Source organism: Alligator mississippiensis, chromosome 7 (assembly GCF_030867095.1).
Source record: "Alligator mississippiensis isolate rAllMis1 chromosome 7, rAllMis1, whole genome shotgun sequence".
NCBI classification, from domain to species: domain Eukaryota; kingdom Metazoa; phylum Chordata; order Crocodylia; family Alligatoridae; genus Alligator; species Alligator mississippiensis.
Genome location: NC_081830.1, coordinates 20,309,596 through 20,334,582, shown reverse-complemented (window position 1 = coordinate 20,334,582; position 24,987 = coordinate 20,309,596). Strand labels below are relative to the sequence as shown.

The 24,987-nt window shown below is 40.8% G+C and overlaps 1 protein-coding gene across 1 annotated transcript in view; it reads right to left on the bottom strand.

Moving 5' to 3' along the window:
- Nucleotides 1-18,599, bottom strand: part of UNC5D (unc-5 netrin receptor D) — a 350,696-nt gene extending 332,097 nt beyond the window's left edge. The window contains exon 1 of the mRNA XM_059730699.1: nucleotides 18,356-18,599. Coding sequence (XP_059586682.1) covers nucleotides 18,356-18,446 — 91 coding nt within the window. The 5' untranslated portion in view covers nucleotides 18,447-18,599. The remainder of the gene's footprint in view (nucleotides 1-18,355) is intronic.
- Between the last annotated feature and the right edge of the window lie 6,388 nt (nucleotides 18,600-24,987).

The following is a 24,987-nucleotide window of genomic DNA, read 5'->3' as shown; positions in this document are numbered from 1 at the left end:
CTCATAACTAAGACTATTCATTTTATAATCTGAAGCATGGTTTTTTAGGCAATGCACTAAACCAAAGAATTACCCTCGTGTCTTTAAATGCATCTGAGAACACCAAGATGCCATACATTGCCCACACCCTGTATAGTAGATTAACTACCTTGAATTAATGTGCATGAAGATGGTTACAATGAGAAGTGTTTCTTCATAATGGTCACGGTAATGGAGTTCGTTTGTGCCACCACAAAGCCACAATTGTCAGTAAAGGTAATCTAGAGTAGGTGTCTTGCAAACAGTGGCATCAGGGAAGCCAGCTGTTCTGGACAAATTCCAAACTTGAATTCAACTGCCCTAGGTAGATTCAGCTAAACAGTAAGAGTCCCCCGCCCCAGTTCCCTCCTTTTCAAAACAGAACCTGCATCTGTCCATGGTGTTTCAGTGTTAAACAAATGGATGACTAAAATAGTTAATAAAGCATCCCTAGCCCCTTTTGGAATGAAAAATGCCATAACAAAATTATCTGGATCTTCCTAGGATGCCTGCCTGTTGTGCACCTATCTTTTAGAGTACTGGCTTTTTCAGCCTTTTATATTTTTTCCCCCATTATTCTAGCACTCAATATACAGCACTGCCCAGGTCTTCACCAAACCTTTTTAAAGGAGGTTTCCAGTCCTGTCTTCTTAAGTGTTCTCAGCATGGTAGTATGGGATCCCTTATCTAAATTTCTCCTACTAGATTATGATTTGGGGGAAAAAAAGGAAAAGTTAACAACCCAGTAAGAGAAATAAGATGCCATGTATATGACTGACCCAAATGGATATCTTGAAGATGAGGAACAGCAGTAGGCGATGTACTCATTGCTTGTTTTTCAGGCAGATATATCAATGCTAAGAGTAAACAGGAATCAATACCTTCTTTTGATTGTGCCAGGCTGAGAAACCTGAATAGATGTTTATGTATTTTCACCTATGGTTTTCAATAGTTATGAAAAGCAAGCATTTCTTACAGTCTTCTACAGTGCAGAGACCAAAAAAAGGACACCAAGAAGAAACAACCTGGCCAGGAAACAGATTGTATTGATGTCCTGAAATATGGGGATTTTTTAATTTAAGCAAAGGGCAAAAACAGTACTTGCTCATTAGTAGCCCAACTTTTACTTCTGGACCACGAGAAACAAACAAACAATGCCTCCCCCCCCAATATTGGGATAAAGCAGAAGGGAAATCACAGCAGCTACGGAACTGGCTGATTTTAAAACTGTTTCTAGCTGGAGCGTCTAGGAGCAGAATATTATTCTTCAAGGGACTAATAATTTGCCAATAGAACATGCCTAGGAAAAAGTCCAGTTTTCTCAGACTCTCTATGAACTGTGTAGCATGTGTGTGTGCAACTTGTCTGCTGTGATGTTTAGTAAAATACTTACAAGCACAGAGGGAAAACACTCTCTTGATAATATATATTTACTGGTTCTGAAAAATAGCATAATATGCTCTCAATTCATTTACAGAAGATACACGTTATGCACTGATCAGTCCAATTTAATTTTTTCAAGGATAAACTTTGTCACTCCAAAACCAAGTTAGACTAAGGGTCTATAAATGGAAGCACTCAACTGCCCTCAGCCATGAGTCCATTATGGTAAATGGCTGTTTACCTTGTGGATGCTATTTATTCATCACTATTGAATAATCCTTTTTTCTTCTGCATCATCTTATGACAGATACATACTTTAACAGGTGACAGTTTGTTTTTATAAGTAGCAACACACTAGTATATTAGGATGTTTGCATGGCATAAAATAGGAGGTGTTTTTTTTTTTAACCGATATAACAGAATGAAAGAATCATCAATTGTGAAAGGATCTGAATAGCTCAGTGGGCATAAAGAAAGGTACTAGCAATAAATTAGAATACTGTTCCTTTATTTATGGGTTTTGGGCATTGCTTCTCAGTTACTACCGTGTATGAATTTTAAGCAGTTTCTTGGACTGGCTAGCTCATGAGAAGCATTACCAACCATTACCATGTATCATTGTCAGCTGGGTCTCAACACTACATTCTCACTATCCACAGAGATCAAGTTTGGGGGTTCAGAACAGAAAGCATTTCAGTAAGTCACTATAGCAACAGTTTGGCCGAGATGACCATGCTAAAACGCCTCTTTACAGTAAGCATACAAAAAGCAGCTAGTCTCTCTATAACCACATGCTCAAAAGCTGACTTAAAGTACTGGATCCTCAGTTTTGGGGGAAGTCTCCTCCTGCCCTCCTCACCCTGCAATATGCGTTGGTAAAGTGGATGTCTCAGATTCGTCTTTTTTTATGTCTGTCTGATTTTTTGTGGGGCAGAGGAGAGCTCACCTTCTGTGCCTCCCACTTTCCTCCAGGATTTTGGGTGTTTCCCCACATTGGTGGCTCCATAAGGATGAGCTGAATTTGCCCCTGCAGCAAAGCCAAGTTCCACAGCATGACAGAAGAGTCAAGTGAAGCAGTGGATTGCTGTAGCCCTATGTGGACAAACTACTATTTTGATTAGCTTCATTACATGCTGCCAAAGTTGGATTTCTGGCTCTCTCAAATATTTGAGAGACAGCATGTAGTGGAAAATGCAGTAGATCAAGAAGCACACTTTTTCATGACCTTCATTTATCATTGCCTCCGTTTCCACAGATTGATCCAACCCCAGGTGGCAAATACAAGTTCAATCCACCCACAGCAAGGTTTGTGGCTTTTAACTAGATGCCTTCATTATAGACTTTTCAAAGAGTTAGGCTAGCTTCTCTCACTTACAGGCTTCCTCCTCACCCCCCCCCCCCCTTCATTACATAGACATACTAAGGGAGGGGAGGGAGAAACAAGCAGTCAAAGTCCTCTTTTTCAGTAGAGGCTATTTCCAGTTCCTTGCGTTAAGCTGCTTTAGAGGTTAAGTATGACAGCCTTGGATGATGGAATAGTGTAAGATGCATGATAGTGCAGCAGGTGCAATGCAGGTCCAATATAATGTGAGTATCGGGTGGCTGTTATTTGTTTCCATCCTGACAGGCACACCTTTCCTCCCTGCAGGATTGAGAAGACTATAACTATAACTGACAATCTGAAGGCAAAAATTCACTCAAGAATAGCTCGGCCAAGTTTCTGATGGCTATGATTTCATTCGTGGGGGTTATAGGTTGGCAAATCACCACCAAAGTGGATAGCAGCAGTGTTCTGAATTCAGCTCGCATGCATTTGGGTTTTTTGCATGAGGTGTGTCTCTAAGAGGAACGGAAAGGGGAGAAATGGCAGACAGCCTTCACAATGAATTTCTAGACATGAAATAATGCTTGGCCTTCAGAAAGTCACCCTCTCACCTCTCACCTTAGCCTCCTCTCCTATCCATATGAAAGAAGCTAAAGAATATTTATAAAACATGTTTTCTTGACAGCACTTAAAAATATATATATATAAAAGGTAGAACAGTCAGTTTTCTGCACTCTCCTATTTCACTAAAGTTGCTCTTGCCCTTTGAAAAATATGAAAGCTCTTGAGTGCTTTCATATTTTCAAAAGGTAAAAGTGCTAAAGAGAGTGCCTGTATTTCAAAAACACATACACACAAAATCAGTGCACGTCTGCTGAAACTGCTCACTTGGAAAAGGTAAAACCAGCAAGAAATGTCACATAGTTACAAAGCCGACCTTATTTAGAAGGCATGAGCAACACGAGCACTAACCATTTACCATACATCATTAGACTTCCTCCGTCACCCACTGCCACTTCAGCACTGCAGAATCTGCCACAGAATCTATTCCCATCACCGCCTTTTCACATTTAAGACACTTGCCCAAAAGTACATGGTGTTTGTGAAAGATGCTGGATGACAATTCTATAGACTCAGGCTCCGCAGAACAGAAAGAACATCTAGCATGTCGCTGGTGTGCGGCTGTCACACAATCCATCATGAGCATGGTTCACCATGACTAACCTCTGGGAGTGCCAGGAGTAGTGACAGGCTGGTTTCATTTCCCATTTATATTCAATCTCAGCCTCTTCCTAAAGGACTACAAAGTTGCTCAGTGCTGAATACAATGGGGACACCACACTGCTAGCATGTGAGGAATGAGACCATCCTATCGTATCAGAGACAACCAAATAGCAACCACTAGGCCAACATCTAAGGAAATAATCATTTACAATAAATACTGGATTAAGTTCTCTCAATCAAACACTTTCTTTATCCATTACGTTTCCATTGCCTTCCTCCCTACAAAGCCCTCAGTCTTTACCAAGCAGAGAATGAACCTTTGTGGAGTTTTTTGGGATGTCTGAAATTGTTTCGCTGACCATTGCAGGCACTAGGAAGAGTCCCTCAGGGTGTGACCTTGCACCATGAAAATACCATTTTGCAATTTAGTTCAATGGAAGCAGGCTTGGATCTATAATGAGAATATTAGGTTTCGTCTTGCTATTTCAAGCCCTCTCTATCTGCTAAAAAAGAGGAGACAGGGATTGGTTGGCACATAATTTGTGGGATGTGCAGTTTTAGTAATTAGCTGGGATTGTTAAAGGTCACATTTCACTACAGCTTAAAAATAAAGGTCTTGCAAACTTTATGAAGAATTAAAGCTGCAAGAAATGGAACTAGCATTCAAACGATTAAAGCAAAGTTATCGGTCTTCACAAAAGTCAAGGTAACCCATTAACAAGCCCAAGATTCAAATGAGAATAAAGCAGGGGTATTTAAATTGTAGTATAAATTAGATCTGTAACAATCTTGATAGAACTAGGCAAGTCAAGTAGCAAAGTTATCTTTGGAAAAAATCTATTAGCAATAATGAAATGATAATCCTTTTAGATTCATTGATGCTGACAGATTAAATACTTTCAATTCATTTTTTATTTGGTTAGCTCATTTGACACAAGATACGTCCTATATTTTATATTAGCAGAAATTTGAATATCAAGAATTGTGCTGTTATTCTTGCCAACCATGTATTACTGGAATATCTTCCAAATACTAAAAAGTATCATTGGGTATGGTAACACTAGATGCAGTAGCCCAATGGAAACTAGAGAAGATTAATTTGTCTTGACCTTGAATGCATAACTTTGTTACTTAGCTACTAAGTACTGTAGAAAACTGAGGAATGCTATTTAGGAGACAGCACAGAAGGAAGAAAGAGAAGGAAAAACATTATAACAAGTGTATGTGTGTGTGTGCACGCATAAGAAATACATGCTCCTTGTAATACAGTGTTGATGTAAGTGTCAGCCTCCCATGCGGAGAAAAACCCAAGGTAGTCTTGATCTCCCATAGTAAAGAATGTTATTAACAAAATGTCAACACAACTTTTTTGGCCTTTAAAAACCAATACAGAAATGTTATATGTAAAAGTTTCTCGGGCCCAGGGTTTTAACCGGAGCAGAGATTTAAATTTTGGTCCCATGTTCCAACTATGAAATGGGTTTCTTTAATGTGAAACAACTTTAAGAAAGGTCAGAATACAACTAAAATAGAAATATAAGTTGATGGGCTGAAAAAAACCACAGGAGAGAAAAAAAGGACTTGAAAGTATTAAAGGAGGAAAAGTATCTTGAACTCAGACTTCTTTTCTGAATCCCCAGTATGCGCAATCCTTACTGCTAGAAATGGTCCCACATCACTACTGGATACAAGGATCTAAAGTGTGCTGGAATTAACCATGGCCAGTAGCAACATATCATAGGAGATAACTAAGTTAATGGCTAAAGTCTCAATTGAAATAAACTAGTATAGTTCTTGGAAACGTATTAAGTTGGACTATGTGCAGGTCTGGCCCATTGCTTCTACCAGAAGTCCACTGAGTTTCAACAATATGCAACACAACAAAGTATAAAAGGTGGAGGCCAATTTGCTAAATAAATCTAATTTATGAAAGCTCTCCGTTTTAAAAGATGTATGATCCATTTCTTTATGTCCCATAGAGAAAAGCCATCCAGTCTTAAAAGAATATGCTATCTATACTTGAGATAAAATACCTAAGCTTCAGAATTAGGAAGGTATTTTCATGTATCTATTTAAAAGAAGTATAATCAACTCTCAAAGCCACATGACATGCGTGGCAGTATTCAGAACATTGTTTTGAACACATTGCTAAGGAGGCAAGACATGCATTAAATACATGCACCACCTAGTGTCCTCACAATGTCCACTGCATTCATTACTGAAAAGAAGAACATTGCTTTGACAGGCAAAATGTTGTTAAAATGCTACCTAACATCAATGTTTAAACTCTAAACAAACAATCTATATTCATCAAACTCTAGTTAAGATGAAAAAAGCAGTAGCAGCGCATACACACTAGCTTAGAAGGTGTTTTGAGACTATATACCGGTAGCTGTGACTACCTCCTAAATTAGGAACTATGCTTAATAAGGAGTTGCGTTCAATATTTCAGTGAACAATGCCTCTGTTCAAATGTACAGCAGTCTTGAATTTGGCCTAATATCAAGGATGTCATGAGATATTTATCACCATAAAAGTCATGTACATTTGTATGACTGCTGATTGAATAGGAATTTATAGAAAAGTTTCAGTTAAATTAATAAGACAAATGTATTTCTATAATGCAATTCATTACAAGGACTGGTATAACTATTGAAACAATTCCTCTCTCTGAAATACTATTCGCAACAGGCAAGCAACTGAATTTTGCTAGCAAAAATATTGACAGAAAAGAAAATTTTCAGTTCACAAAGGAATTTCTAATATATAAAAGTTATGCTCTTCTAGCTAAGGAAGACAAATAATAGCATATGACTTATGACCAATCACAAATAAGCAATGTAACTTAGATTTCCATTGTTTTCAATAGCAAGCTGAGAAGCATGTGAAGTTCACACATGAAAGTTATAAATTAATTAAATCAAAATACTGCATTAAGTTCTGGCATTCTGTAAATTGAGAGACAAAAATAAAGCGAATTATTCAGGGAAAATGATTTTTTCAAAAGATTTTAAAGGTTGAAATTCAATGGGTGTTCAACATCTAATTTCCTTTGGCTCCTTATATAAACTTAAACTTTATATTTCTTGTTAAAGCTTTCAAAAACAGTAACTTTGGTTCTTTATTTATTCTCCAAAATAGAAGAGGTACAATGAGGAAGACATTAACCCTAAAAACTTGTGAGTTTTCATTTAAACTAAATGCACCTTCCATCCTGTCTCCTTAAAATCATATCTGTTCTCTGCTCCTCACCCCATGGCACTTTCCTAAATAATTTGAAATTAAGATAAGTTTATGAAACTTCATATTACCTCCAGAATACTCACTGTGAAGCATCTCACTTGACATTTCTTTCCTCCTAGATAAATTGCAATGAATAACCATTGGGAGACAGACTTTAGAAACAAAACTATCCCTATCTTAAACTGCCAACAACCATTTTACCGAAGTGAAGGAAGTCAGCTAGAAGTAGTATATAGAAGTGGATCAACAAAGGCCTATTAATTAAACAGGTGAGAAATACAAAGGTACAGTTTAGGGCAGGGGCGGGCAATTATTTTGGGCGGAGGGCCGCTTACTGAGTTTTGGCAAGCCATAGAGGGTCACATGACAGGCAGCCCAGGACAGATAAATATTAATTTTCTAAAATGTTTAGGGGCCCCACGGGCTGGATAGAATGGCCTGGCAGGCCGCATCTGGCCCCCGGGCTGGATTTTGCCCACCCCTGGTTTAGGGCAATGCCTTGCACAAACTGATGTAAAAGTAAGACTTATCCCTGTATATCTCTCCAAGTCAAATGAGGCAGATTCTCAAATATACTACCTGGATATTCATTCAAACTTACCATATATTAAGATTTTTATTCACATGCCCTATAAAAGTTGGAGAGAGAAGACTGAATAGGTCAACTTGGTCTGAGGTACCAAAGAAAAGCATGCTGCCAGTACCAACTTAATAGACCAAAAGTTCAGAATTCTTCACTCAAAGCATATCATTAAACTATATGTCTTATTACACTAATGCTTAGGTACCCAATGAGTTATTCCATAAATACACTGTCCATTTTGGTGTGCAAATCCACATCTCCCTATGTGTATGCAGGCAAAATGTACATATCACATCCTGGATTTCAGGTCTTATAATGATGTGCAGATATTTTCTATATATATTTGGATCATTCACTACTTAAGCTAAAGTACTATTAATTTTTTCCTCAGAAAAAAAGAAAATATTCATTGTTCATGTTCAGCTTCTGTATTATTCCTTTCTTTAATCAGATCTTGTGTATATGCACGGCCATTCGATTCCTGCCATGTCAATCTAAGCTATCAATGGTAGCAGTCAATGGCAGACTTCTGAGCACTCTTTGATGTTCCACTGAAGACGGTCGGGTTCCTGGATTTGAGTTCGACTGCCCCTCAGAACTGGAAGTCTGTTTCTATACAGAAAAGCAGGAATTCCCCATTCCTAAAACTTGGTTTTGAAGTTTGTTTGCTATATTTTATCCACTTCAATAGGAGATTTGCTTTCAGTGTTTTAATGTATCCCAATGTGCCCTAGGATACGCAGCATGATAAACACTTGAGAATGGGCAGATTGTGCTGTATTGCGAAAGTTCTTGTCAAGCATAATTTAAGAGACTTTAATCTCTTGTTATGATAATTCCCTAAAAGAAGCTACAAATTGATAACAAAACAAGTTGCATGTAAGAAAAATAAGACCTTATACAAGAAAGATTTCTACAGAAAGATTTTTCTTAAATCTCAAGTTCTTAAAGCCTGTGAAAGAATGCTTTGATTTTTCATTTGTTGGTGAACATGCAATGACGTACTCTTGTGATTCCACCTCCCTAGAAAGATTGTGGTCACCCTAAGCTTGATAAAAATCAGAAACAAAATTCTTAAGACTATCTACTATGTTTATTCATTTTAATGGGTGTTTTCTGGCTCTACGTGAAGCTATGACACCTGAACTATAGTTGTAAAAACAGGCGGGGGGGGGGGGGAGTGTTACAGTGACGCACAGAAGCCCCAGCTATTATCAGGGTTTCATCGTGTCCCATTCTTACACACTGTAAGCATTTAGTGTCTACTCAAAGAAAGAGTAGAAACAAACTCAAAGAGATGAAGTGTTTTTTCCCAGGTCACACAGAGTCAACAACGGATCTGAGGTCCACTGAATCCCAGCCCATTACCTTTCTACTAGAACAAACTGCCTGCTTCTTTATCAGGAAATATTTCCTATTTGTGAACTGTTAGTACCTGCTTTGTTTTTGCAGCACAGGAAACCAACATCCTCTTCACCCAGAGAATGCAGAGCACAGGCAGCGGTAGTGCAAGTTTCCACCTCTCCTGCTAGAAGCAACTGCCTTCATGCCTGTTTGTGTGGTTTCCTTCATGCCTGTTCAATACAAAGCCTTTATTTAGACATTTTTCCAATGGGGGGGGGGGGGAGGGGATGTGTGGCCTGCACAACTGCCCACCAGAAACAGAAGTGGGTACCCACGTTCTATCTTATGGGCCACTCAGCCTTCAACTTTAACATGCTGACTGTGTATCTTAGTACAAGACATCATGGCAACACCTGCAATCTAAGCATTGGTACTTAATTGACTACATTATTGTTCATGCCTGGGATCACAAAAATGTCCGCATCACTTGAGCTATGCTAGGAGCTCAAGATTGCTGGGCTGATCATTGACTCATCTACTTAGTTATGTCACTCAAACTGGTTCCCAAACAATGGCTGTAGCAGAAACAATGCTGACAGAAGGTCATTATCAAAGGACACAAGGACCCAATCACACAAGACCTCCTCCACCAGCACCTAAATGAAAAACTGGATAATTCCAATCAACAACTATGGAAGAATGTCGGCAGTGTTTGGGGTACCTTCAAGTCCACTGTCATTTGTGCCTGTGAAGAGACACTTGGATTCGCTACCAGCAAACACCAAGACTGGTTTGATGAGAATGACTGGGAGATCCAGGAGTTGATCAACTGTAAGCGAAAGGTCTTTTGTGGTTGGCAAAATAATACCAACTCTAAGCAAAAGAAACTGAATCTCCAACAAGCCAAGGCAGGACCCATGATATGAAAGACAGATGGTGGGAATACAAGCTGAAGGAGATTCAACATCTCACTGACATCCATGAAATGCAATTTCTTTAGTGCCACCAAAGCCATTTAGTGTCTGAGCACTCAGGGACCAACCCCCTTGAGAATTAAGGATGGAGGAGACCCAGTGAAAGAAAGAGGTGCCATCAACACCTGTTGGGAGGTGCATTTTGAAGATCTTCTCAACTGAGACACTGTTGTTGATGAGAGCATTCTCAATTCCACCCTGCAACACTCAGTCAGAGATTATCTCAGACTCCCTTCAACCCTTGATGAGGTGAGGAAAGCTATCATGCAGATAAAAAATGACAAGGCACCTGGAGCAGATGAAATCCCAGCTGAAATCTTCAAACGGGGGAAGTTGGAGGGAGAGGAGCTTACATTACAACTCCATGCCCTCATGTTAAGGATCTGGAATGATGAGGAAATCCAAGATGGTTCCAGGGATGCCATTATTGTGACAGTCTTCAAGAAGGGAGACAGACACAGCTGGGGAAGTTACAGAGGGATCACCTTGCTGTCCATTGCAGGAAAGATCAGTGTGCGAACTCTTCTGAACTGTCTCCTTCCACCTGCTGAAGAGCTCCTCCCAGAATCCCAGTTTGGTTTTAGGGCATCAAGAGGCACAACTGACATGATCTTCACTGCTCACCAGCTGTATAAAAAAAATGCAGGGAACAATATAAACCTCCCTATATGGCCTTATTTGACCTCAGGAAAGCCTTCAACTGTCAACCAAGAAGCACTGTGGAGGAACCTTCTGAGATACAGATGCCCACCAAAATGTGTCACCATTCTTTGTCATGATGGTATGTAAACGGTGGTTCTCAGTAATGGATCTATCACAGATTTCTGTGATGTTAAGATTAGAGTTAAGCAAGGCTGCGTCATTACTCCAACGCTCTTCTCAATATTCCTTACTGTGATGCTACATCTGAAAACCAGCAAGCTTCCAGTCACAGTGAAGCTAAACTACCAAATGGACGGTAAACTGTTTAATCCCAACCAATTCCAAGGCAAAACCAAGACTACCCCAACCTCAATCATCAAGCTCGAGTACGCTGATGATGCTGTAGCATGTGCTCACTTGGAAGGAGATCTTCTGGCAATTGTTGGCATCTTTACTGAGGCATACAAGAAAATGGTACTGATGCTTAACATTCAGAAAGCTAAGATCCTCCATCAACAAGCTTTTAATGAACAGCTCCCTGCCAGCTCCAGTAATTCAGATTATGGTGAGACTGAAGAACATTCAGTATTTCCCATACCTCAGAAGCCATCTCTCGCAAAAGGCTGACATCGATAAAGAAATCCAACAGTGCCTCAAATGTGCAAGTGGATCTTTCAGATGCCTGAGAAAATAGGTGTTCAAAGATTGAGACATCAGCTTCAAAACCAAGCTCATGGTTTATCAAGCAACCATGATCTCTGCTTTACTGTACAGAGCTGAGACGTGGACAACATACAGGAGACAGCTCAAGTCACTGGAGAAGTACCATCAATGCTGCCTGTGGAAGATCCTTTAAATCCAGTGGGAAGATTGATGCACCAACATTAGTTGGTGTCCTCACACAAGCAAACACCCTGAGCATCAAGGTGATCATCCAACATCAACTTCACAGGGCTGGACACATCATCCGGATGTTCGACTCAGACTCCCAAAGCAAGTTTTATTCTCCCAGCTCAGCCAAGAAGTACGCTCAAGAGGAGGGCAGAGAAAGTTCTTCAAGGACGTCCTCAAGGCCAACTTGAAAAAAATGCAACAACCAACATCAACATCAACTCACGGGAGGCTATTGCCCAGGACTGCCCCAAATGGAGGATGAGTCTGCTGCAAGGATCTCAATACTTTGAAACTTCACAATGACAACCAGCGATGGAAAGGTGGGAGCAGCAGAAACAGTACACCCTGAACCAAACCAAGAATCCAGTGCCAACCACCCTGAGTGAAAATACATGCCTGAGTTGCAATAGAACCTGTTGATCCTGGATTGGCCTTATCAGCCATCTTCCGATCCACAGATACAGCAATCATGGAAGACAATCATCCTTGATTGCGAGGGATTGCCACTGATGATGATGACTTATCTGGGCTGGCTGCAAAATGTTGAATTAGCCTTAGGAGCTCCTAAGTCTTTTGTTCAATGCCTATAGGCTTTCAGTTCCAGGCTTGTTATTCTATCATTTGCAAACAATTATTTTTGGGGGACAGAGTTTTCAGAGGCACAGAATTTGTTTATCGCCATCTGCCAAAAAAGCAAACAAATAAAACTACACTCTAAAAACACAGCAGACATTTAAATGAAAACTTCAGCTCAGTGTAAAATAAAAGACAAAGTTAAATAAAACATATTGAGAAAAAGGAGATAACATTCTTGAAGTAGCAGCATGTGAGAAAAAGAAAGAGAGAGATCATGCATGTATGTATATACATAAAATGGTGTTCCTCTCCTTGCATATTGTGTTCAGTTCTTTTTGCACTGACTCAAAAAAATAAATAAAATATAAGTTCTTTAATGTGAAACATAATTAAAGAGAGCACAGGTGTTTTTATGGATAGAGACTAAAAGCATAGAAATGTGTTTGTGTAGGAAGGAGACATAATATTGCTATGCAAAGTAATTAACGGGTTATAGCACATAATGCAGGCACTCCTATTTATTTCCTCCAATAATCTAGAGAACAAGGGAATAGCTAATTAAATTCAAAAGGTGACAAACATTCAAAAGGCAATCATTTATTTAACCTAGTGTTTCCCTAACCTGCAGAACTCATTGCCACAAGATCCTATTGAGGTCAAAGGTTTAATATTATTCAAGAAACAATTAGGCTTTTGTACAGAGAATGAAAACATTCACAGCATCACTATGCAGGATAGTAGTGGGAATGGTGAGGAAGGGAGATTATTAATTTTCTTTCCAAATAAGTAAATTCACAGATGATCAAGTTCTTCCATAATTGCCAAGGAAGACTTTCATGTATATTCCCCAGAAGAAGCTGTTCCTGCCCACTGTTCAATAGACAGGCTATTGAACTAGGTAGACCAGTGGTCTGAGCAGTTACAGCAATGCCTATAGTAACAACATTACTTCAACTTGGATTTAATTGAGAAGGCCAGAGGGACAAAAGTGTCAATTTAAGTTAGATGGGAAAATTAGGAAGGTGAAATAATAATTTAGACTTGCATGTACTGTTAGCTGCTTCCATAATCTACTTGCAGAATGCACTAAAATGTTGTTTATTGACTTCTAATGAGCTGTAATGGAGTATAAATATAGCATATTTGCAAATATCCATGCTATAAGGTAAGGCCATCTGATACAATGCAGCACAGGACAATTAAAGTTCTTTAAAACTGGAAACAGAAAATGAAACGAATTTCTATTTTCTATAAATGAATCTGACCATCTGCTCCACAGGAACAGCAGCAGCATCCAAAACAACAGAAACAGCAGCCTCTGGTGTTACCATTCTGCTCTCCTTTGCAGACGCCACATTTCCCCAGCAAGCAGAACTCAAAATACAGAAAAGATGCATCAAGTTGCCCTGAGGGATCCTTTGTACCATAAGTAATTTTCCATCTTAGCATTTGATATCGTACTCTTTGTATTTGCCTTCTGTAATTCACTATGAAAGTATCGTTATATTAGCAACTTTTGCTCCACACTGGTGAAAATTTCCTGTTACAAAGATGGATGCTAGTTTTTTAATGCTGAATGCAAATTTCATCCCTGTAATCAAGCTATTTTCTGCATAGGAAGAATGAGAAATTACACAAACTTCTTGCACATACATGGAGAAAATATAATGTACAGTACATCTGGAGCAGATTCATGTCAAGAATAGTCTAAGTGTTACAGCCCCTGGACTAGGTTAGCACCTCTTATGCTAGTTACCAACTATTCAGTTGTTGATACTGGAAAGACAGATGTGGTCTAGTAGGCATATATGGTGGAGATGGCAGGTCTCTGTCCTATGACAAGGCATTATGTACAAAATCTTGATCTTGTGTCTGGACAGAGAGGAGGCACATTATTGTGTAAAGCTATCCTGACCTGCAACAAGTAGCAGGTTAATTGCTTTGCAAAGAAAGTACTATGTGAGTATGGGTTTTAGAACCAAAACAATGACCTTTATCCACCTACATCACCTAGATGCTGTGGTGACTAGTGCCCTCTTATTTGAAGGCACAGAGCATACTGGAATAAAATCTGTTGCTCTACAGCTTTTTCTCTTCAATTTTGAATCGTAGTACATAATCTGTTACAACATATTACTCAGAGAAGGAGGAATGACACCCATGATGAGGAAGACTCCAGCACAAACTCTAAGAACTACAAAATCTAGAGTTCTGTTCATAAAAGCAGAAGATAAAGATTGATGGTCAAAAGGTCTAAGTAGAAGACCTTTTATTGTAGACCCATTTCTGAAACAGTGCCTGTCTGTTGTGTTGGCCAAGTCTCACTTAACCGCTCTGAACCTCAGTTTCCCCATCTGAAAAACACAGAGAATATCACACTATGAGTATGACAAATGTGCAATATTCTGAATGTTACAGAAGGGGTGATGACAACTGTTAAGCCAAGAAAATCTCATGAAGAAAAACTCCAGACACCTGTGCTCAGAAAGTAACTGAGCATATAAATAGCAAAAGACATTCACTGGTAAAGTATAATAAACTTTATGCCAAGCAGATAGCTATATGATCTTCTTTCTAACATAAACAGTTATTATAACTCTCATTTGTCATGTACATACATAAACATAATGTCCATTGCCTGCGAATGGCATGTCCACAACCAAGCCAAAATGTTTCTGATTTGTCTATAAACACTTTTCAAGGTTTTCCTTATATTTCGTTTACCCCCACATTAAATAATTATAGGTATTTCAGGTTTACATCTTGGCAATACGTTCACTGGATACAGACTTAAAGAAGATTAGAGAAGTCAACTTGTTGACAATGTGTGGATTCAATTAGCACTTGGCAGGTCAGAAAGATCTGTCCCCTCCCCTCCCCATTTTCAAGTTGTAAACTGTTAAACATATTTATAAATAACAAAGCAGCTTTTATTCTCAGCAGGGTGCCAAGTACACAGAAACAAACCTGACTGAGGATCTGTAATAAATAACAGAAATAATATATTCTTTTCAAATGCAGAATCAAACACTTTAAACAAATCCACTAATTCAACAGATTCGCAGAACTGGAACTGGTCTTTGAGAGATAGTAATAAGGCCCAAATGAAATAGGATAGATAATTGTTATATACCTCCAACTGAGCAATTTCCAAGCGCTGAGTAAATAACATCAGCATCCAAATGCACAAGTGAAACAATATGCCCATTTAGAGATGGCAAATGCTATGGCATGGAGAGTATTTTTTTTACACCAGGTCTCCATACAGGTGTAGAGGTGGGGTTGAGACCCATATTGCCCAACTACTAGTCCTGTATCTTAGCCACCAGACTATTGTAAGAGGAAATCAGTATTTGTTCTTTTGTCTGACGAGCCTTAGTTCTAGTTCTATCTCCAAAAGTGTTGTCCTCCAGTAACTGGCCTGGCCCCCTGGTTCACAGAATCCAGAGCAGTACCTCTGATATCTAGACTGTCATTTTCCTCCATGTATTAGATGCAAAAAATGAGAACTTTCTGACTGAAAGGAGATAGTGCTCCAACACCCTGTTGGCCACAGACCCACCGGCATTCCATTACGTTGGTTAGTGGTGCACTTTATCTTCATAAAATCAGCAGCAATATTCAGTGGCTGTCATGCAGTACTGTAAATGCATAGGCACTATTTGAGGAGGAAGGAAAATCTGTTAATGATACTAATTTAAAATAAAATGTACTTGGTTCTAGAAATACCACCAGGGTATAGCTACTGTCTTTTAAAGCAAGACATTAAAAGACCAGTGCTTAATGTTTACATTTTGCAGGCATCTTTATTCAGCTGTGGGGCTGGACTCCTCATATCTAGAGTTTTCTATGCATCAATGAGTTAATTACAAGGGAAACAATAGCGACTCTCTAGGTCCTATTTTTCAAATTACTGTAATCTGTCTGTACAGTGCTTATTGTAAAATAGAAGCCTGCAGCTATACACGTATATTCATTCTAATAGACTTAAAATGCAATGTGAAGATTATCTATAATCATTTCATTTTTCTTTTAAACTCAGAGTAGAATTCTGGAATACAATTTCTCTTAGAGGTGGCTCTTAGGACAACTTCATAAGCAGTAATCTTACAGCTCAATGGGTTGGTAACCGAGGTTAACTGTTCCAGCTAAAGCTACAAGTAAACACTATGCAACATCAGAACCGAGAGAGAGACTGCAGACACTGAAGCGATTCTAAAAATACCCTGCTATCTCTCATAATAATGTCTAAAAACAATTCTACTTAGACTGGTACCTGAAACATCCTGTATGGTAAATTTGAATTAAATAGCTCAAATTTGTTTCCAACAGCAGAGAGGAAAGAAGAGTTGCTCTGCTGCACATGACTCGTAGTGTGACATTTCAGATGCATGCTGGGGCCTGATTCTGTTTCTGTTCAGTTTAATGGCAAAAAAATCTTAATGAGTTCAAAAGACATAGCACAAAGCCCTTGAGCCATTTTTACTCCCCAACACCCTCTTACATTACAAACTCATATGTACACCCTTTCTTGAGTAACATACACATTGCTTTATTATTTATGGGCACAAGGAGTAAAGGAAAAAATAAGTTAGTTTGTACTCTGTTCCCATCATCCTCCATCCTGACCACAAAGTTCACTTTCTTGTGCAATGGAACTGTTGTTGAAAGGCTTCTAAAATAAAATACTACAGCTTCCCAGATTACACTAAAAACCTTCCCATGCCTCAGTCTCTGCAGGCACCCTTCTCTCTATGCTAGACTAACATGTTTTGTTATAGAACGCAGGAGATGAGAGTGAACAGCTAGTCTCGCAGGAACCGTAGCAAGATGTTAGTTACCACCAGCTACCAGCTGACGACTTGTTTTACAAAGATTAAAAAACAACCAAGTATGTGGGAAAGAAAATGGAAGGAAGGTTGGAGACTCAAATAAACATGTTCATGTCAAGATAATTTGCCTAAGAGATTACTGTAGAATCTACTCCGATTTTGATGATTTTTTTCCCCCCTGGGGACAAGGGGGGAAAAACCCCAACTTGTGATGGATACACTGATCTGTACTAACATAAGCAAACAAAACAAAACAAAAGAAAAAAAAAACTTGAGCTACCAACAGCAGACATTTCCCTTCAACAGGATGACAGACATGACCACCCCCACCACTGGTTTTCAGAAGTCCAGGAATAACAGACAAGGTGTCAAGGACTCCAGATGCTGAGAAGTTGTTGACACCCTTTGGTGAGTTGCTCTGCCAGAGAATACTAGCAGAAACAAGCGAGATGAAAAGGTGGGGATTGAAGCCTGCCTCTCTCTCTCTCTATATATAAATGTATATGCCAGGGGTATAGGTTGTAGCCGTGTTGGTCTAAGGACACAGGCAGACAAGGTTCTTTGGGTAATGTATATGCCAGACACTCCTGCTGTTGGCAGGTGATTAGGTTCTCATCATCTCTGGCAGTCTTTAAGAGGAGGCTGGACAAATACCTTGTTGAGCTTGTTTGAGCCCAACTACATCCTGCCCATGGCAGGGGACTGGACTTGACGATCTTATAGGTCCCTTCTGGTCCTTCTTTCTATAATTCTCCCTGCCATACAGGGGCTAAACTATAAGCCATGATGGAAGACAGGCTCTGGAATGGGCTCCCAAGGGAGGTGGTGCTCTCCCCTACCTTGGGGGTCTTTAAGAGGAGGTTGGCTGGGGTATTATGATCCCAGCACTCATTCCAGGGCAGGGGGTCAGACTTGATGATCTATTCAAGTCCCTCCCAACCCTAGAAACTATGAGGATGTTGAAAGACTTTGGGCACACGCTGGCTTTCGAAGGACACTCCTGCTTGATCCTCCTCACTCGAGCTGTGGCTGCATAAAAAACAAGCCGTCTTGCGGTCAGCTGTCCCCGGGGGCAGCTTAGGGAGTCCAACTATAGGCGCCGTCGCAATTGCCACTGCCGCCCCAAATGAACAGTGTCCTGCAGCAAAACATGCCCCCCGCCCCAACACAACACAACCCAAACCGATCCTGTGTCCTCTTCGGCAGCCCTTGCATGCAAGCCGGGAGCGAGCCCGCGCAGCGGAGTCCCCGGGGCAACCTGTGGGCTCGCGAAGTCCGTTCAGCACCGCGGACAGCGCCGGCGGCCGAGCCCGCTTACCTCGCAGGGCGGCGGCCCAGGTGCAGAGCCCCAGCAGGCAGAGCAGCCCGGCCGGCCGGCTGCCTCCCGCTCCCGCAGCCCCGTCCCGCATGCTCCTTCTCCTTCTCCTGCTCCTGCTCCGGGGGCAGAATTAATCCCCTGGCAGGCTGGCCGGCCTGCAGCGCCCCCTCGTCTCTTGGCGCGGGGTCCTGCGGGGACCACCCCCCTTTCCCCGCGCCAGCCCCGCAGCGCTGCCTCCGGCCGCTGGGCTCCAGACTAAGCGGAGCAGCTGCGAGCCTGCATCCCTAACGAGCCGCCTCCTCCACCCTCCTGCCAGGCAGCCAATTAGGCCGGGCTGGGCGGGGCCTCCAGCCAGCCGGGGAGGGCGAGCTGCCCGGGCGCCGAGCAGGTGCAGCAGAGCCCGGGCTGCTGCCCCTCCTCGCTGCGCGACTTGCTGGAGAAGGTGCAGCAAGGGAAGGTGCCCCTTGTCCTTCCTCGCCTCCCGGGGCTGCTGTTTCACTCCCCCAGACCGCTGTCTGCCCGCACTTCCAGGGTGCCGTGGTGTTGGGAGCAGCCTGCTAGCTCCGGAGAGCCCCCTCCGTTTCTTTCTGCCTTTAGAGAAAAGAATTTGCTTGCAAATATCTCCCTTTGGAGAAAAGGCTTTCTTTGCAAATATCTGCCTTGTGGAGAAAAGGCTTTCTTTGCAAATATCTACTTGGTCTAATAAAAGATAGCACCTCTTCCATGAGTTTTGATCCCTTTTGCCTCTAGTACCAATACAACTACAACTGGGATACCTGACTGGATTTGAAGAAATACCCCTGCTTTCCCTACTTATCCTTCCCTGGGGGCGTGGGTGAGAGACAGGGATGCAACAGGTCTCAATCAGGAGTCTGAGGCCCAGTTCCTGCTCTGTTGTAGGTCTGAAGTAGCTCCAGCCAACATCAGGAGTGCTAAAGTGAGGGCAGAATCAGGACCTTTGCCTTTAACACACGGTAACTCCTAATTCTAACTGCAAACTTCAACTCATCCATACCCACAGAGCCATGATTAGAGCCTCTACATGCTAAACACAGACTTACTGGCTCCTCTAACAGTAAAAGGACACCAATGTTACTAGGAGTGCAAAGACCCTTTCCAGCACCACAGCTACCTCCATCCCTTGAGAGATTCTGTACTATCTTGAAGGACATCTCATCACCTTTCTCTTGCCTGGGGTATAACCATTTCTCCCCACCCCCATCACCACACCCCCACTTTCAATAACCATTCATTTGAATCATATTTGGATGAGGGGAAATATAAAGAAAAGAAAGGCAAACAGAACCTGTAGGTGCCCTGAAGTAGGTAAATCACACAGCACCCAATTCTTGCCTGATACATGTCAGGTAAAAGCAACTGAGCTGTGTTAGGAATAGACCTGACCAAGAAAATCAACAGGCTACAGTGAAATATGATCATATTCTCTGTAGAAGAGCATAATTCCTCAGTCCTTGCAAAAGGAGAAGCTTTCACAGATGAAGAAAATCAGCAAAGAATGGCCATTACTTCTACAAAACCATTTCTCAAATGTGGTCTATGGAAAAAAGATTTGAAGAGAGACTGGGCAATTTTGATACTCTAACCATTTGGGACAAAAAATGATTTTATTTTTCTGCCAGAGTTCAAATTTTGTATAAGACTCATGTTTAAACTAATTTCAAATGAAGTTAGATAATGGATTTCCTTGTGAATTCAGAGAACATTCATTTTGAACCCAAAGGGTAAATGTTGTCAATTTGGGGAAGACAAACTGTATTCCTCAGACATGACTCAGCTTTCAGTGCAGAACTCCCCTCTGCCTCAACTTCGGCATTATTCAGTGGGTCCATTTTAATACTTGTGTAAGCAGTGTCTAACCATGAGTGAGGACAAGGGGAGATCAAAAAATGGAGACATGGGAAACTCATATAATTTTCAAGATCCTTTAGTTCAAGATGACAATGTTTTTAGGAGAACCACAAATTATGGTAATGGAACAAACAGGCTAGGCTCCTTGAGGAAAGAAAGGGAGATAGGAAACAAGATTCAGTACTAATGAAGCCTACATGTCATCCCATTCCTACAGTCCTCTAGATAAGGGTGAATGGATCATGTTTTTATTGCTCCTGTTGCAAAAGAATTCTGTTTATGGGGCTGAGCTATATATGTTTCTGGACAGCTCATTTCAATGATGCACAACTGTGCAAAAATCTCTTTCTTCTTTGGATTCTACCTTCCATTGTATAGAAAATAAATCCCATATGATCTATCGTAAGTTATGTAACAGAGTCAGGACTCCTGGGTTCAATTCCTGTACCTGTCTCTTATTCGTTTATGGGAAAGTAAGCAGTTTACTCAACCTCTCTCTCTCAAATAAAATGACATAAGCATCAACTTCATGGAGGTTAAGTTTCTTAATTAATGCTTATAAAAAAATTGAGATCATTGAGTGATAGGAATGCACTAAAGAATGCAAAAGGATTTCATTTTCAAATGTTTACAACTGTCATTTGGTGCCTCCGGGGTTAATTTTGCACCATTTTCGGCTGGAAATAAAAAATTAAAGCTAAAGGAACTGTAAACAGAATTTGAAGAAAAAAGTCAATACCTGAGGACAACACATCAAAAGATCTCTTATTCCTGGTCCATCACGTTTGTGAAACTTCACTAGCACACAGTGATGGAGCTGAGCTGTAAAGGCACAGAGTGGATATATGAAATACACATTTACTCCAATGGCTTCTGAGGTCACCTCCATACCAAATGGGTTCCAAAAAACATTGAACAATAAGCTGGGAGGCCATAAAAAAGCCAGTAATTGTTCTTGCTCAACAGCACACTGCTGAGCCTGATGGAAAAAAACTCACCTAAAACAGTTGCTGTAACAGACTTGAGAACATCGCCACTACCAAACCAATTGTCTATATAAAGAGGTGTCTACACTACAAGACTGTCAGAGAAAAATGCCTTGAACACCATCTTTAAAGCCTTAGGGTCTCAGTACTATAACACTCCTTCTCCTGGTCTGTCCACCAAATCATATTTGTGGCAAACCCAACTAATTATCTATTCTTGCCTGTGCCACTGAGTCAATGTTCGATACTTTGGTATGCCACTGCTATGAGAAGGGGAGCACAAACTGAAGAAAGGACAAATGCTAGGGACTTCAATCAGCATACCTGGAAATACAATTAACAGTAATATTTGACAAGAAATGCATCTGATGGTGAGTAAAGTCTGGTCTCAGACAGAACTCCGCTTTTATTTGCCATTTGTGCATGCTGTGCATACCAGGGAGAAGGTCCAAAGCATGGTATCTGTGAGATCATAAGGTATGGCTGTCCATGGCTGGAACAGCTTTCTGGGCAGTATTTTAATAAGGGAAATAGTCACAAAAAATACCAGTTGCTTTTTGATGTTGGGGTTTAAGCAGACTGCAGAGGAAGTCAGGGCTAAAGGTCAGGGCATATGATGGCAAACAGGTAGAGAGAAGAAAGGTAAATTAATAGAGGTATGGGGAGAGAGAGAAAAGAGCTACATCTAGAAAGAAGAAGCTTATTCTTCCCTTGCACTGTGGGTTAAATCTCACAATAAGCTGTGTTTGTTTTCTGATACAGACTGCATATTCCCCATCTGGGATTCTCCTCCTAGAATCTGGCAGTCTGAAGTTTGGATGCAGCTGCTGACACAGAGAAACTATGAGGGCGGCAAAAAAACTTTCTTTAGCATCTCTATGACAGTAACAGAATGCACAGGCAGAAGGAAAATGCTTCTGGGAGACAGGGGCATCTATGAAGGAAAAGAATAAGATTGTGAGTGAGGAAGTCCTGAAGTCTCTCCTGTGCCAGTTATACATTGGGTGGTCTTGAATAAGTCTTTAGCTTCTTTGTGCGTTGAGTATTCACACCTATTCCACAGAACATGCCTATGAGTGGGTGGTTAATTACTGTGTGGTTGACTAGTTAATAGCTGTAAAAGCCCTTTGAACATATTAAGTATTATGCAGATATGGAGTAAGATTTCCCCTAAGGTATTCCATGTCATCATTATCTTCAACTATCCACAGAAAGCATGGGGAATAAAAAACCCACCTTCTCTCCCAAAACTACAGCACCATTAGCAAAGGAACAGCTATGTATGAGCAGGTGTAATATATATTCTGTCCAAGAGGGGGCCACAGTTCACTAATATGCCAAAATGCGAAAAAACAGTATGCCTTAAACTAAAGACAATTGATAACCCATCATTTTAACTTAAGGCAAACCTATTTTCAGCAGAAACAAACTGGGACTGATCCTGGCTGTATCTATAGAATCTCTCCTAGAGACAAATACTTTTTAGTGCTTGATAAAACTTTGAACCTTTCCTAAATTAATTCAGTCATATTTGTTAAAACCACGATTAAACAAACCAAACCAAATAAAACTGATTAATGCAAAATATAAATATTAGGGATAGGATTCTGTTTAACCTAGTTGAAGGCCACAGTGCAGCTTGTGACTAACTCCGAGATAATCGACTATTATGTGGGAGTGATTCTATTACTCGTTTGGGCACATGAATGCCCCCATTATAGAACAGGATTGTTCTCCAGAAACACACAGATATCTCCTTATCCGGGTAGCTCAGAATTTGGCTACCAGGTACAACAACATTCTGATCTGCAAGTGCTTATATTTGCAAATGTGATTTTGAAATCAAGATATGTTAAGATACCCACTTCTGCACCTCAGTATTCAAATCTCTCTCATGCCTATATCCGGAGATATAAAGCTGCTAAACGGAGATGCCCAAGTTTGAAGACAGGGTTCTGTATCTTCCTTACAAAACAATAAGCCACACTTGACAGTCAGTGGAATCTTCCAGCTGAGTTTGTAAAGAAGCTTTCAGTTACTATTTCTCTTCAAATGAAAGTTTTCTGATGTAAGATTAATTTGGGGGGGGGGGGGGTCATTTGAGAAATTATCCTGAAGGAACCTACGGTGATTTGTAATAAATCAGCACCCATGCCAGCCATATGTCAGATAAAGGACTAATCACTGATACATTTTCATGCAGGGGGAGGGGCTTAATTCATTAGGTGGTTCCTGCAACGATAGTATATGTGAGAGGACACTGGAATCTGATAAGATGTACCTTAGCTATGCACAATGTATCTAAAGCAAAAAGACAATAAGTATGTCCAGGCCACCAGCAGTGTATCACAGTACTTGCTATTTGGCAGTAATACAGTTTTCATATCTGTGTAATAGGTAAACGCTGCTGGAGTAGTCAAGAACATCTGCTGTTTTACTTTTGGCCTGAACATAATAACAAATATGTAATTAAACGATGTGCAGCACTTTGGAAGGCTCAATTACTGGGAAAAAGACTCCAATAAAAAGCTAGTTGTTCTTAGCAGATATTGCACATTTTCCCTTCCCCCTCTCCCACATTCATAACATTTCTTAAATAAAACGTGAGCTGAAAAAATGCTTCTAAGCTTCTGATACGCCATGCAGGTGGGCAAGATGCCAAGCCTTCAGCTTATACTGAATCTTTTAAAAGGTTCTTAGTTTGCATTTTCAAAGCACCCAAGAGCCCCGGACCTGGATTACAAACACATTGTGTCTGGTGCTGTATGAACATAAAACTGAAAAAGGGTCCCTGCATGAAGGATCATACGATGATAAAAACGAACTTTAGAGGTGCAAGACAGCAATGTTTCAGACCACCTGGAGTGGCTGTTGTGACAAAAAACAATTATTTATTGTAGTATTTACCAGAAGCCCAACTCAGGCTCAAACCTTGCTAAGCTGGGTGCTGCCCAAAGGGAGAAATGCACAGCAAACTAGGGAGATGGCTGTGTTGGCATAGTTGGAATATGAGAAAGAGAATGACTGGGCTCACCTGATGGCTCCATCTCCTTCTCCATGCAGAAAGTGAAGAGGAGGATCAAATTCTTCTCTGAAATCACACTTGCTACTTGCCCTATTGCTGTGGAGACTGCTCTGCAGTTCTGGAGATCCGGATGTGCGCCAGAAAGGTTACACGTCGTGCCCACTGCTCACTGCTTGCCTAGCACGAAATATAAGTAGTCAATTCACAGAGCAAGTGGCTGTTCTAGTTGCTTGCTTAGGCCTTTCCCCACCCCTCCATCCCTGCCAGCAAGGAATGACTTGACTGGATGTGACTAGCACAGGCCCACTCCCAAAGGGTGAAACAACATTAGCACTTAGATTTCCTAACTTCCATAGCTGGGCTCAAGCTACAACTCAGCTGTGACACCTCTCAAATTAAGATGTAATCAGGAGTAACTGAAGCAAAAAGCACTAATATCCTGGTATATGCAAGTGGCTTGGGTTTTCACTGGGGATTGGCTTCAGCTAGTTGTACTGGCAACTGTGAAAAAAGGTTTTTAACCTGGTTCTACTGCTGTGTGTCCATCTTACCAGGTGGTCCCACTCAAATTATCACTGCTCCAAGAAACAGCAGATGAGAACAGCACTTCACAAGGCTCTGTGCATACATGGACATTCTTGAAGGGATCAACAGTGCCTTTCCTTTGTCATCAAGTCTGTAGACACCTCTCTGTAGTGTTATAGCTTTTATCCAAATTCATTTCTGACTGCTTTTAAAATTAACCTTCTTCT